Source organism: Felis catus, chromosome C1 (genome assembly GCF_018350175.1).
Source record: "Felis catus isolate Fca126 chromosome C1, F.catus_Fca126_mat1.0, whole genome shotgun sequence".
Lineage (NCBI taxonomy): Eukaryota > Metazoa > Chordata > Mammalia > Carnivora > Felidae > Felis > Felis catus.
The window spans coordinates 182,981,755-182,996,343 of NC_058375.1; the positions used below are offsets into that span (position 1 = coordinate 182,981,755).

The following is a 14,589-nucleotide window of genomic DNA, read 5'->3' on the forward strand; positions in this document are numbered from 1 at the left end:
CCGTACTGACAGCTCAGAGCCTGGAGCCTGGAGTAGAAACAGGTCCCTTTTTTTTTTTTTTTAATTTTTTTTCAACGTTTATTTATTTTTGGGACAGAGAGAGACAGAGCATGAACGGGGGAGGGCCAGAGAGAGAGGGAGACACAGAATCGGAAACAGGCTCCAGGCTCTGAGCCATCAGCCCAGAGCCTGACGCGGGGCTCGAACTCACGGACCGCGAGATCGTGACCTGGCTGAAGTCGGACGCTTAACCGACTGCGCCACCCAGGCGCCCCGGTCCCTTTTTTTACAACCAACTGACATTCTCCTCTCTCCACCAACTTAGGCTGAAATATTCTGACTCTCATATTTTCATTTGGAATAGCTGCTTTTCCTGTATCATTATTCTGTGTCTCTCTCTCTCTCCTCCCCTCCCTCGCTCATACTCTGTATCTCTCTCCTTCAAAAATAAATAAACATTAAAAAAAATTTTTTTTAATATTTATTGATAAAAGGTAATAAGCACACAAGCTTGAAAGACAAGCTTAAAGGAAAGGTAATTTGAAAGATCATCATCTCTTTGGACTCTACAGTATTTTTGTAACTCTTAGAAATATGTCCAGTGCTCTACATTGATGTTTATGGTTTATAGAATGGAAAAAAGACTCCAAAAATATGCACATAAGTCACATATGTCCCAAAGCTCGACCCATTTATATGTAAATCTGGAAATGTAGAATAAAACCATTATAAATTGACAAAAGTGGAGGGGGAAAAGGTTTAGCCATGACCATGATTGAATTTTTCTGATGAGAAGCTTGATCTGTAGTTTTAAAATAGCCAGACACCTGAAAGAACAAAAAAATGTTATCATGAAATAGAAAGAGAAGACTCTTCAAGCAACACAATGACCCAAAGGGCAACATATTTCAACAAAGACTCTTTTTGTTTTTCTTTTCTAATCAGAGATGTTAGGAAAGGAGCGCATGTAATTATGAAATATTCTCCTGGGGCGCCTGCGTGGCTCAGTCGGTTAAGCGTCTGACTTCGGCTCAGGTCATGATCTCCCGGTCTGTGGGTTCGAGCCCCATGTCAGGCTCTGTGCTGACAGCTCAGAGCCTGGAGCCTGTTTCGGATTCTGTGTCTCCCTCTCTCTGACCCTCCCCCGGTCATGCTCTGTCTCTCTCTGTCTCAAAAATGAATAAACGTTAAAAAAAATTGAAATATTCTCCTAACAGAAGCTTAACTTCTCTCACAAAGTTGAAAAATTCCCATCACATTACAATACTACCAACTTGGTGTTTTTTCCGTTTCCTGCCCTTAAACATTACCTCATTCCATGCTCACATGACACTATTTATTTGATATTTTCTCTGATAGTATCTGTGAGTTAGAGATCAGTGTCTGCAATTTATAAATGAAGAAACTAAGGCTCACAACCAGATTGCATGCAATTCTGTCTCATACTAAAGCAGATACTGTGATATTAATAACTATTCTTTACTTTAGTGATTAATAGCCTAGGGCCCAAGAGTGAATATTAGTCAAGGCAACCCTTCCATAATGGCTTCCCGTTCATTCTATTTCATTTTCTCATTGTAAGAGCTTTCAAGCACATATGCCACATAGTAAATTGCATCTTCCATTTAGAATAACAATCATTATTTTAAAAAATCATCACATTTAAAGGAACTAATCATCAAAATGCTTTCCCATACACAATAAAGTACAGCAATAGTATGTATGTTCCTCACAATCTCATCCCTACCCATTGGAAGAATGGGAGTGGATTTTAATCATGATTCAGTTCCCTTTATTATTTAGCCAAACAAAAAGTTAATAGACTAGAATCACATTGTGTTTTCTTGGAGTACACCATACCTGTTTCTTGTTTTTTTTTTTTTTTCCTAAATGGTAAATATTTATTTGATAGGAATGCTCAAGTAATAAGAATAGGGGCACCTGGGGGGCTCAGTTGGTTAAGTGATCAACTCTTGATTTCGGCTCAGCTCATGATCTCACTGTCATGCTCCACACTGGGCGTGAGCCTGCTTGAGATCCTCTCTCTCTCACTCTCTCTCTCTCTCCTCCTTTCCTGCTTGCTTGCGCATGTGTGCTCTCTCTCTCTCACTCTCTTTCTCAAAAAAAAAAAAAGAATAATAAAACACAAATTTTAAACATAAATAAGTTTCTAATTTTTTTTTCCATGAGGAAAGTGCCATCTTTACAATATTTTACTTTTTTTTTCTTTAGGTGAGGAAGTTCAAGCTCAAATATATGTTTATTACTTTTTTCCAAGAAGATAATTTTTTTAACTTTTCTTTCTATTAAATCCAACTGCACAATTTGACATTTTTAAAGTTTATTTATTTATTTTGAGAGGGTAGGGGAGGAGCAGAGAGAGAGAGAGAGGGAGAGAGAGAAAATCCAAGCAGACATCTCAGAGCTTGAATCCAGGCTCGATCTCATGAACTGTGAGATCAAGACCTGAGCCGAAATCAAGAGTTAGATGTTTTTAACCAACCGAGACACCCAGATGCCCCACCTTATTTCTTTGTATATGATTTCCACATAACTAGCTATATGACCTGGTATTCAAAAAAGATAGGTAAAAGTGTGTGATATTCCACTATATTTACAAATCCTATTAAGAGTGATAATTCTAGGGGCACCTGGAAGGTTCAGTTCATACAGCAGGTGACTTTTAACCTCGGGGTTGTGAGTTAAACCCCATGTTGGGCATACAGACTACTTTAAATTTAAAAAAAAAGAGTGATCATTCTATTTTAATGTATCTCTTCCCAGAAAACTATGCTTATAAAATTATAAACTTTCATTTCTTTTTTTTTTTATTTTTTTTTAACGTTTATTTACTTTTGAGACAGAGAGAGACAGAGCATGAACAGGGGAGGGGCAGAGAGAGAGAGGGAGACACAGAATCTGAAACAGGCTCCAGGCTCTGAGCTGTCAGCACAGAGCCCGATGCGGGGCTCGAACCCACGGACCGTGAGATCATGACCTGAGCCGAAGTCGGACGCTTAACCGACCAAGCCACCCAGGCACCCCAACTTTCATTTCTTTTTAAAACCAGGCAGCGAAATACATGAACCAAATCCAAATATTAACGGTGATGAGTATCATCAGAACTGAGCACATATTTCTCTGAGGAAATAAAATCATTTTTTCAAATAAATACTTTCAAAATCTCTTTATGACTGAGTTGTTATAATTGGACAGATCCTGGGAATAAAGGGATAACTTACCTGTGTTCAGAGGAAACATTCAGCCTTTGATGTAATTAGGAAAGGAGTTTTTCTGCTCCTCATAATCTGCAAATGCAGAAGCAAGAAGTTCTGATTGGAAAGAGAGGGGTCTGGGATTCTCATTCATGGAGAAAGTGTTCGGAAATCTCCCAAGATCAAGACCTCTTCCCTTAAGATATGCCTGAAGGGTTCTGAAAAACTGAAGAGAGAAAGAAAGTGTTCAATGCGGTATGTAAATTAAATATAAAAAATACTCAGAGACGGATATTTTCCCCCTCTTTTTTCCTCCGTGAATTGACTTTAGGGCTAATCTAGGAGGCAGGAGGTAGAAAATCCAGAAATACAAGTACAAAATTTAGCTACTTCTCCTACTTCCCCTCCACTGTCCTTTACCCTGCCTTGTTTTTGTTTTTTTTTTTTAATTTTTAAAAATGTTTCTATTTATTTTTGAGACAGAGAGAGACAGAAGATGAGCAGAGGAGGGGCAGAGAGAGAGGGAGACAGAGAATCCGAAGCAGGCTCCAGGCCCTGAGCTGTCAGCACAGAGCTCGATGTGGGGCTCGAACTCACTAAGTGTGAGATCATGACCTGAGCTGAAGTCGGACGCTCAACTGACTGAACCACCCAGGTGCCCCTACCCTGCCTTGTTTTTGACATTTCAACCCTAAACAAGATAATTCAACATTCTTGGTGGAGATTGAGAGAGGAACATCAATTATTTAATAGCATCACGGTCAGAGGGTCCTTTGTAAACCACCTGTGAACCACTTAGGTCAGAGATTAAATGGAACTTCACAGTGGTCAAGCTCTGGGCCTCCTCTCTGAAGGTGAGATCCTGGCCATTGTCTTCTGCACCAATTCTTTCAGGCATGCGTTTTTCAAAAAGCTTTCCTTTATAAAATGGATACATAGAAGCTTGCAAAGGGCTGCTTGGTTGTTTTAACCCTATACTGTCATATTTCACATCATTTTCTTTAGGGAAACTATTTTTTGAAATAGTAATGTCAGCATGTTTATTGTATTTGGCATATTTTCAAAAGAGAATTTTTACTGATGTTTTGAATTCTATTTCCTAGATAGATTTATCTTGAAAATAATGCTTGGGGAGCACCTGGCTGACTCAGTTGGTAGAGCGTGCAACTCTTGGTCTCAGGGATGTGGTACTGAGCCCCGCATTGGGTGTAGAGATTACTTAAAAATAAATCTTAAAAAAAAAATAAAGAAAAGAATGCTTGGTAAATTGAAAAGAATGCAGGTCAACTTTCAGTTTTTGTAATTGAGCTTTGCACGTGTTGGTCATATGAGAATTGATTTTATTATCAGTTCAGTCTGAGCTATGCAAAAATCAATTCCCCACGATACTCTTGATTTTGTATATGTGTGAGAAATACAGGCTATAAAGTCAATGTGTATGTACGATCATTTACAAATGTAAGGTGTCGTGTGTACATAAAATCATTACTATATATAAATTTGCTTCTCCTTACAGGACAGATATAAATTGGGCAGAAGAACAAAAGGATACCAGCTACTAGGCTAGCAAAGCCCTTGACCAGATTTCTCGGCAGGAATCGCCTTGGCACTTGGTAGCCTCCTCACCACCATGCTCCAACAGAGTGCAGTGTGCATAAATCCAGAGAGGTGCCAATTTCACCCTGCAGCCCAGCATGCCCCAGGGTATGCTCTTACCAGCTCTCTGTTCCGGGGATTGTTGAGCGGCTTCCATTTCTCTCCGTTTCTCACTGTGGCTCCAGGCACAAGCCCAAGTAGCACCAGGACAACACACAGCAGCAGGAGTGCTTTGGGCATGGTGGAACGAAGCTGAGTGGAAGGCAGGATCAGGGAGATATCAATGGTCTGAGAGACAAGAGGGAAAGAAAAGAAGAAGGAGGAGTTGGAGGGGTAGGAGGAAGGTGAAGGAAGAGGGAGGAGGAGAGAAGGGAGGGCAAAAGTAAAAAGAGAAAGAGGAAACATTTTTAAAGAGAGACAGGGAGGAAAAAATAGTATATTGGTGCACCTGAATTTTGCAGCCCTCTTTTTTCCCCATGTTTATTTGCAAATGAAGACCCCCAAATCCAGTTTATTAGCTTAAAGGAGTCTATGATGATAACGTTATACAGTGATGAGCAAAGCAATTATGAATACAACCCAGAAAGTCTGAGTACGCTTTTTCATCTTCGAAAAAAATGCACTTTGTTGTCTCCAAAGAAAGTGCAAGTCTTAAAAAAAAAAAAAGCATACGTATGTATTAAGATAGCAGTCTCAATAAACAAAGGAGGAGGAGGAGGAGGAGGAGGAGGAGGAGGAGGAGGAGGAGGAGGAGAAAAAAGAAAAGATATACCAAAAACTGAGAAATGCACCTTATACACACATCTCAGACAGACTCACACCACATCAGCATAAGTATGGATTGTCTCTGACTCCAAAATGTGAAATGGAAATGAAATACACAGAAAGGGCTAATAAAGCTTACCAGGAGTTTGGCTTTGCTGGTCCTGGTTGGCTACCCTGCTTACAATCTGCAAGGCCATTTATGGCTACTTATAACCAATGGACCGGCTGCAGGTGGGAGTCAATGACGTGAGCAGGGGAAGTTGAAAAATAATGATTCCATTTTCATCCAAGGCACCAAACACCCCTGAGAATCATATCTTCAAGTTTCTTCAGGGGTGACAGTGAACTTATTTGTCTTATAAATACAGGAGCCTCTCCTCCAACCACTGACCATTTTATGTGGATTTTATAAAACACGCAAGGCACTTGTACACAACAAAGTGGATTTTTACTTTTTCATTCTTAAGAGAAGGGTATACACAGCAGCTGGCAATATGATGATGATTACCCACCTAATAGAATGCTCTTTTGGAGGTATCAGCTTTTCAAATTAACATCATTTTTTGAACAGGAAATCCTATTGCAAGAGATAAAACTGTTCTTTGTGATCTATGCCTTATATTTCTTCTGAGAATCTCAAAAAGCTTTACAAGTTTTAAATAGCGGCATGGTTTATCATAAAAAAAAAAACCCTTCGAAATAGAGCAAAAAGATAGCATGTATTTCTTGGAAAAAAAACTGCTATACATATCGCATCTCCTTGCTGCATAAATTCCATCCTTAGAAAATGGTAGGGTCGAGAAATTGGACATGAGTTGTGAAGTTGCTTTGGTTGCAGTAATTCAGAACAATTGAGGACAAGGTCTTTGTGAGAAGGCTAGTAACATGGACTAAAATTTAGAATACCTGGCCATGGTCTGTCTTGCTATATCGATCCTGGGCAAGTCACTAATGACCTTCATTTATTCATGCCATTGTTAATTAATTCAACAAACTTAAAAAAATTTTTTTTAATGTTTATTTATTTTGAGAGAGAGAGAAAGAGACAGAGCACAAGCAGGGGAGGGGCAGAGAGAGAGGGAGACACAGAATCTGAAGCAGGCTCCAGGCTCTAAGCTGTCAGCACAGAGCCGGACACGGGCCTCAAACCCATGAACTGTGAGATCACGACCTGAGCCAAAGTCGGATGCTTAACTGGCTGAGCCACTCAGGTGCCCCAATTCAACAAACTTTTATTGAGTGCCTACTATGTGCCAGGCACTCTAATAGGCCTTTTTTTTTAATGTAATGACCTTATGTATTTAAAAAATTTTTAATTAAGGTATAGTTGACATACAACATTATATTAGTTGCAGGTGTATCACATAGTGATTTGACAATTACATTATGAAAAGCTTACCACGATGAGTGTGGTCACCATCTGTTCAAGTAGGCTTTGAGGATCAAATGGTAAGAATAATAAATATTGGCTCTGCCTTTATTAAACTAATACATTAGAGGGCAAAACAGATTAATCAAATCATTAAACAACAAAAATGCATAAATACGAATGATGATTATATCTATGAAGAGAAACTGGGTGCTGTGAGACTGTAGCAGAGGGGGATATGATTCAGTTTCAGGGGTCAGGGAAGGCTTGTGTGAAGAAGTGACCTTACAGCTAGTAGGTGAGTAGGAGTTACCTAGGCAACCTAGCAAAGACAGAAGGACTAGAGTTTCAAATAAGACTCTGGCTGAAAGCAACATGGCACATCGGAGCAAATGAAGATAAATTACAATGCCAGAAAGAGAGGGGGGACTGTGCTGTGAGATGGGGTTGGAGAGGTAGTCAGATCACGATCTTTCTGCCACAAGCAATGCTGATTGAAGGGTTTTAAGTATCCAAACAGCTTGCTCAGATTTGCAGTTTTAAAAGATTTTTCTGCTTGCAGCGAGGGCAGATAGAGCTAGAAAAGAGGGATGTGAGAGAACAGTTGGGTGCCTATTGCAGTAATCCAGGCAGGAAGATGTTAAATTGGATTAGGATGGCATCACAGATATAGAGATGTGGCTGGATCTGAGAGATATTTTAGAAGGTACTGGCAATGTCCTGAATACTATGGAAGGCAGAACTCAGGGGAAGAGAATTTCAAGAACAATCAGGATTATATAGCTGAATGGATGACAGGGCCATTCACTGAGATATCGAACATTGGCATAGAGGGACAAAGATCATGAGTTCCATTTGGGACATGTTGTGTTTAAGGAGACTTTAAGATCTCCAAGCGGTGGAGGGACACCTTGGGTGGCTCAGTCAGTTAAGCATCTGGCTCTTTTTTGTGTGTGTGTGAGAGAGAAAGAGAGCATGTGTGCACATGCAGACAAGTGCGAGCTAGGGAGGGCAGAGGTAGAGGGAGAGAGAGAATCTCAGGCAGGCGGCACACCCAGCTCAGAGTCCATGGAGGTGCTCGATCTCATGACCATGACATCATGACCCTAACCAAAAGCAAGAGTCACTGGCTTAATTAACAGATTTAGCCATCCAGGAGCCCCAAGTGTCTGACTCCTGATCTTAGCTCAGGTCTTTTTTTTTTTTTTCTTTTTTCTTTCTTTAAATTTTATTTGAAAGTATATTTTGCACTATTTTGTTTTTTTAAATTTTATTTTTTTAAATTTACATCCAAATTAGTTAGCATATAGTGCAACGATAATTTCAGGAGTAGACTCCTTAGTGCCCCTTACCCATTTAGCCCATCTCTCCTTCCACAACCCTTCCAGTAACCCTCTGTTTGTTCTCCATATTTATGAGTCTCTATGTTTTGTCCCCCTCCCTGTTGTTATATTATTTTTATTTCCCTTCCCTTATGTTCATCTGTTTTGTCTCCTAAAGTCCTCATATGAGTGAAGTCATATGACATTTGTCTTTCTCTGCCTGACTAATTTCACTTAGCATAATACCCTCCAGTTCCATCCACGTAGTTGCAAATGGCAAGATTTCATTCTTTTTGATTGCCGAGTAATACTTCATTGTGAATATATACACCACATCTTCTTTATCCATTCATCCATCGATGGACGTTTGGGCTCTTTCCATACTTTGGCTATTGTTGATAGTGCTGCTATAAACATGGGGGTGCACGTGTCCCTTTGAAACAGCACACCTGTATCCCTTGGATAAATACCTAGTAGTGCAATTGCTGGGCCATAGGGTAGTTCTATTTTTAGTTCTTTGAGGAAACTCCATACTGTTTTCCAGAGTGGCTGCACCAGCTTGCATTCCCACCAACAATGCAAAAGAGATCCTCTTTCTCCGCATCCTTGCCAACGTCTGTTGTTGCCTGAGTTGTTAATGTTAGCCATTCTGACAGGCATAAGGTGGTATCTCATTGTGGTTTTGATTTGTATTTCCCTGATGATGAGTGAAGTTGAGCATGTTTTCATGTGTCGGTTGGCTATCTGCATGTCTTCCTTGGAGAAGTGTCTATTCATGTCTTTTACCCATTTCTTCACTGGATTATTTGCTTTTTGGGTGTTGAGTTTGATAAGTTCTTTATACATTTTGGATACTAACCCTTTATCTGATATGTCGTTTGCAAATATCTTCTCCCATTCTGTCGGTTGCCTTTTAGTTTTGTTGATTGTTTCCTTCGCTGTGCAGTCTCTATGTTTTGATGAGGTCCCAATAGTTCATTTTTGCTTTTGTTTCCCTTGCCTCCAGAGACGTGTTGAGTAAGAAGTTGCTGCGGCCAAGATCAAAGAGGTTTTTGCCTGCTTTCTCCTCAAGGATTTTGATGGCTTCCTGTCTTACATTGAGGTCTTTCATCCATTTTGAGTTTATTTTTGTGTATGGTGTAAGAAAGCGGTCCAGGCTCATTCTTCTGCATGTCGCTGTCCAGTTTTCCCAGCACCACTTGCTGAAGAGACTGTCTTTATTCCATTGGATATTCTTTCCTGCTTTGTCCAAGATTAGTTGGCCATACGTTTGTGGATCCATTTCTGGGTTCTCTATTCTGTTCCATTGATCTGAGTGTCTGTCCTTGTGCCAGTGCCACACTGTCTTGATGATTACAGCTTTGTAGTATAGCTTGAAGTCTGGGATTGTGATGCCTCCTGCTTTGGTTTTCTTTTCCAAGATTGCTTTGGCTAGTCGGGGTCTTTTCTGGTTCCATACAAATTTTAGGATTATTTGTTCTAGCTCTGTGAAGAATGCTGGTGTTACTTTGCTAGGGATTGCATTGAATATGTAGATTGTTTTGGGTAGTATCGACATTTTAACAATATTTATTCTTCCTACTCAGGAGCATGGAATCTTTTTCCATTTTTTTTTTTTGTGTGTGTGTCTTCTTCAATTTCTTTCATAAGCTTTCTACAGTTTTCAGGGTATAGATTTTTCACCTCTTTGGTTAGATTTATTCCTAGGTATTTTACGGTTTTTGGTGCAATTGTAAATGGGATCGATTCCTTGATTTCTCTTTCTGTCACTTCATTGTTCGTGTATAGGAATGCAACCGATTTCCGTGCGTTGATTTTATATCCTGCAACTTTGCTGAATTCATGGATCAGTTTTAGCAGTTCTGGGGTGGAATCTTTTGGGTTTTCCATATAGAGTATCATGTCGTCTGCGAAGAGTGAAAGTTTGACCTCCTCCTGGCTGATTTGGATGCCTTTTATTTCTTTGTGTTTTCTGATTGCAGAGGCTAAGACCTCCAATACTATGTTGAATAACAGTGGCGAGAGCATACGTCCCTGTCTTGTTCCTGACCTTAGGGGGAAAGCTCTCAGTTTTTCCCCATTGAGGATGATATTAGCGTTGGGTTGTTCATATATGGCTTTTATGATCTCAAGGTATGCTCCTCTATCCCTACTTTCTTGAGGGTTTTTATCAAGAAAGGATGCTGTATTTTGTCAAATGTTTTCTCTGCATCTATTGAAAGGATCATACAGTTCTTGTCCTTTCTTTTATTGATGTGATGAATCACATTAATTGTTTTGCGGATATTGAACCAGCCCTGCATCCCAGGTATAAATCCCGCTTGGTCGTGGTGAATAATTTTTTTAATGTATTGTTGGATCTGGTTGGCTAATATCTTGTTGAGGATTTTTGCATCCATGTTCATCAGAGAAACTGGTCTATAGTTCTCCTTTTTAGAGGGGTGTCGGTCTGATTTTGGAATCAAGGTAATGCTGGCTTCATAGAAAGAGTTTGGAAGTTTTCCTTCCCTTTCTATTTTTTGGAACAGTTTCAAGAAAATAGGTGTTAACTCTTCTTAAATGTTTGGTAGAATTCCCCTGGTAGGCCATCTGGCCCTGGACTCTTGTTTTTTGGCAGATTTTTGATTACTAATTCGATTTCCTTACTGGTTATGGGTCTGTTCAAATTTTCCAGTTCTTCCTGTTTCAGTTTTTGTAGTGTATATGTTTCTAGGAATTTGTCCATTTCTTCCAGATTGCCCATTTTATTGGCATATAATTGCTCATAATATTCTCTTATTATTGTTTTTATTTCTGTTGTGTTGGTTGTTATCTCTCCTCTTTCATTCTTGGTTTTATTTATTTGAGTCCTTTCCTTTTTCTTTTTGATCAAACTGGCTAGTGGTTTATCAATGTTAATTCTTTCAAAGAACCAACTTCTGATTTCATTGATCTGTTCTACCGGTTTTTTTGGTCTCGATAGCATTAATTTCTGCTCTAATCTTTATTATTTCCTGTATTCTGCTGGTTTGGGGCTTTATTTGTTGTTCTTTTTCCAGCTCCTTAAGGCATAAGGTTAGGTTGTGTATCTGAGATGTTTCTTCCTTCTTTAGGAAGGTCTGGATTGCTATATACTTTCCTCTTATGACCGCCTTTGCTGCGTCCCAGAGGTTTTGGGTTGTGGTGTTATCATTTTCATTGACTTCCATATACTTTTTCATTTCCTCTTTAACTGCTTGGTTAGCCCATTCATTCTTTAGTAGGATGGTCTTCAGTCTCCAAGTATTTGTTACCTTTCCAAATTTTTTCTTGTGGTTGATTTCGAGTTTCATAGTGTTGTGGTCTGAAAATATGCACGGTATGATCTCTATCTTTTTGTACTTACTTAGGGCTGATTTGTGTCCCAGTATATGGTCTATTCTGGAGAACGTTCCATGTGCACTGGAGAAGAATGTATATTCTGCTGCTTTAGGATGAAATGTTCTGAATATATCTGTTAAGTCCACCTGGTCCAGTGTGTTATTCAAAGCCATTGTTTCCTTGATGATTTTTTTTTATCAGATCTGTCCATTGCTGTGAGTGGGATGTTGAAGTCTCCTACTATTATGGTATTACTATTGATGAGTTTCTTTGTGATGAATTGATTTATATATTTGGGTGCTACCACATTTGACACATAAATGTTTACAATTATTAGGTCTTCTTGGTCTACAGACCCCTTATGATATAATGCCCTTCTGCATCACTTGATACAGTCTTTATTTTAAAGTCTAGATTGTCTGATATAAGTATGGCTACTCCGGCTTTCTTTTGTTGACCATTAGCATGATAGATGGTTCACCATCCTCTTATTTTCAATCTGAAGGTGTTTTTAGGTCTAAAGTGGGTCTCTTGTAAACAGCATATAGATGGATCGTGTTTTCTTATCCATTTTGTTACCCTATGTCTTTTGATTGGAGCATTGAGTCCCTTGATGTTTAGAGTGACTACTGAAAGATATGAATTTATTGCCATTTTGATGCTTGTAGAGTTGGAGTTTCTGGTGGTGTACTCTGGTCCTTTCTGATCTTTTGTTGGTTTTGGTATTTATTTTTATATATGTATTTTCATCTTTTCTCCCCTCAGAAAGTCCCCCTTAACATTTCTTGCAGGGCTGGTTTAGTGGTCCCAAACTCCTTTACTGTTTGTTTGTCTGGGAAATTTTTTTATCTCTCCTTCTATTTTGAATGACAGCCTTTCAGCTCTGGTCTTAATCTGAGGTTGTGTTGGGCTCTGTGCTGGGCATGAAGCCCCTACTTAAAACAAAACAAAACAAAATAAAACAAAACAAAACACCAAACAACAACAACAAAAAAACAAGATCTCCAAGGGGTGGAGGAGTGGAAAGTATACTGTGGGATACATAGGTCTGCAGCTCAGAGGGGAGGTCTGGGGAAAAAATGTAAATGTGGGAGTTGCTAGCATATAAGTGGATGAGATTACCTCAGTAAAAATTAAAAAATTAGAGGGGTGCCTGGGTGGCTCAGTCAGTTAGGCATCCAATTTTGGCTCAGATCATGATCTCATGGTTCATGGGTTGGCTCTGTGCTGACAGCTCAGAGACTGGAGCCTGCTTTGGATTCTGTGTCCCCCTCTCTCTCTGCTCCCTCCTCACTTGCTCTTTGTCTAGCTCTCTCTCAAAAATAAGGAAACATAAAATTAAAAATTAGAAAATGAGAAAAAGAGGTCTAGGACTTGAGCTTTGAGAAGTTTTTACACAGAACAGCCATATGCAGGAATCTACACAAGGAGACCCTTGTGTAGGGGAAACCAGGATGGTATTGAAACAAGAGAGGAAAATGTTTTAAGAAAGGACGAACTGGGTAAAATGAGGGCTGAGAAGGGTCCATGGGACATTAGTGCTGGTAGATGCAGGCAAAAGATTAGGAGTGAGCAGATGAAGAGGAGGGATGGTACAAGTGCTTGAGAAGGTTAGCTGTGAGAGAGAGGAAAGAAAAAGGAAGTAACTGGAGAGGAGAGTGATGGGAAGGGAAGGTGTCCAGGGAGAGACTTGAATTTGTTTAAATGTCAGTGGCTAAGTGAGTAAATGAATATCCTGGAATTCCATTGCCTCATCTGTCCTTAAAACTCTAGGACTTTGAAGTTAAAGCACCTAATGATACTTAAGTGTTAAATTGTTAATGAGATTACAGCAAAGTCACTACATTGTAAACTCCTTAGACAGTGCTCACCCTTATATTCCCAATGCCGTGCACATTGAGCCCAATACTTAAATGATACACTTTTTAAATTTGGAAAGAGTGAATAAATTAGAATAGATTTTCATAGCCATTTATCTGTGAATATTTTTTTAACTTTATCTCCATTTGTATAAAAACAGCTAATTCCCCCCCCCCACCTTTTCATTTCTTAAATTAAGTATTTACAGGCATACCTCAGAGATATTGTGGGTTAGGTTCCAGACCATGACAATAAAGTGAATACCACCAGAAAGTGAGTCAAATGAATTTATTCATTTCTCAGTGCATATAAAAGTTATGCTTACACTATGCTATAGTATATTAAGTGTGCAAGATCATTATGTCTAAATAACAATGTACATGCCTTAATTTAAAAATGCTTTATTGCTAAAGAAGAAAAAAAGGGTACCATCATATGAACTTTGAGCGAGTCATGTTTTTGCTGGTGGAAGGTCTTGCCTTGATGTTGATGGCTACTGACTGATCAGGGTGGTAGTTGCTGAACTTTGGGGTGGCTGTGGCAGTTTCTTAAAATAAGACTAAAATGAACTTCATCATATCAATTGACTCTTTCTTTCAACTCATGATTTATCCACAGCATGTGATGCTACTTGATAGAATTTTGCACACTTCTCAAGTTTTTTTTTAACGTTTATTTATTTATTTATTTATTTATTTATTTATTTAAATGTTTATTTATAATTGAGAGACAGAGACAGAGTGCAAGCAGGGGAGGGGCAAAGAGAGAGGGAGACGCAGAAACCAAAGCAGTCTCCAGGCTCTGAGCTGTCAGCACAGAGCCTGATGCGGGGCTCAAACCCACAGACAGTGAGATCATGACCTGAGCTGAAGTCAGACACTTAACCGACTGAGCCACCCAGGCGCCCCAATATTTATTTATTTTTGAGAGAGAGAGACAGACTGCGAGTGGGAGAGGGGCAGAGAGAGAGGGAGACACAGAATCCAAAGCAGACTCCAGGTTCTGAGCTGTCAGTACAGAGTCTGACGTGGTGCTCAAACTCACCATGAGATCATGACCTGAGCTAAAGTCAGATGCATAACCAACTGAGCCACCCAGGTGCCCCCCCACCCCCCACTTCTCA

At 39.5% G+C, this 14,589-nt stretch overlaps 1 protein-coding gene across 5 annotated transcripts in view; it reads right to left on the reverse strand.

Moving 5' to 3' along the window:
• Positions 1–245: 245 nt before the first annotated feature.
• Positions 246–14,589, reverse strand: part of CC1H2orf66 (chromosome C1 C2orf66 homolog) — a 46,135-nt gene continuing 31,791 nt past the window's right edge. For 2 of the 5 annotated variants that reach the window (XM_045034201.1, XM_045034200.1), the window contains exons 3-5: positions 4,932–5,063; positions 3,243–3,441; positions 246–827 (exon numbers count right to left, since the gene is read on the reverse strand). In XM_045034201.1, coding sequence (XP_044890136.1) covers positions 3,262–3,441; positions 4,932–5,063 — 312 coding nt within the window. In that variant the 3' untranslated portion in view covers positions 246–827; positions 3,243–3,261. The other 3 variants (XM_045034202.1, XM_045034203.1, XM_045034199.1) reach the window with 3 other exon arrangements.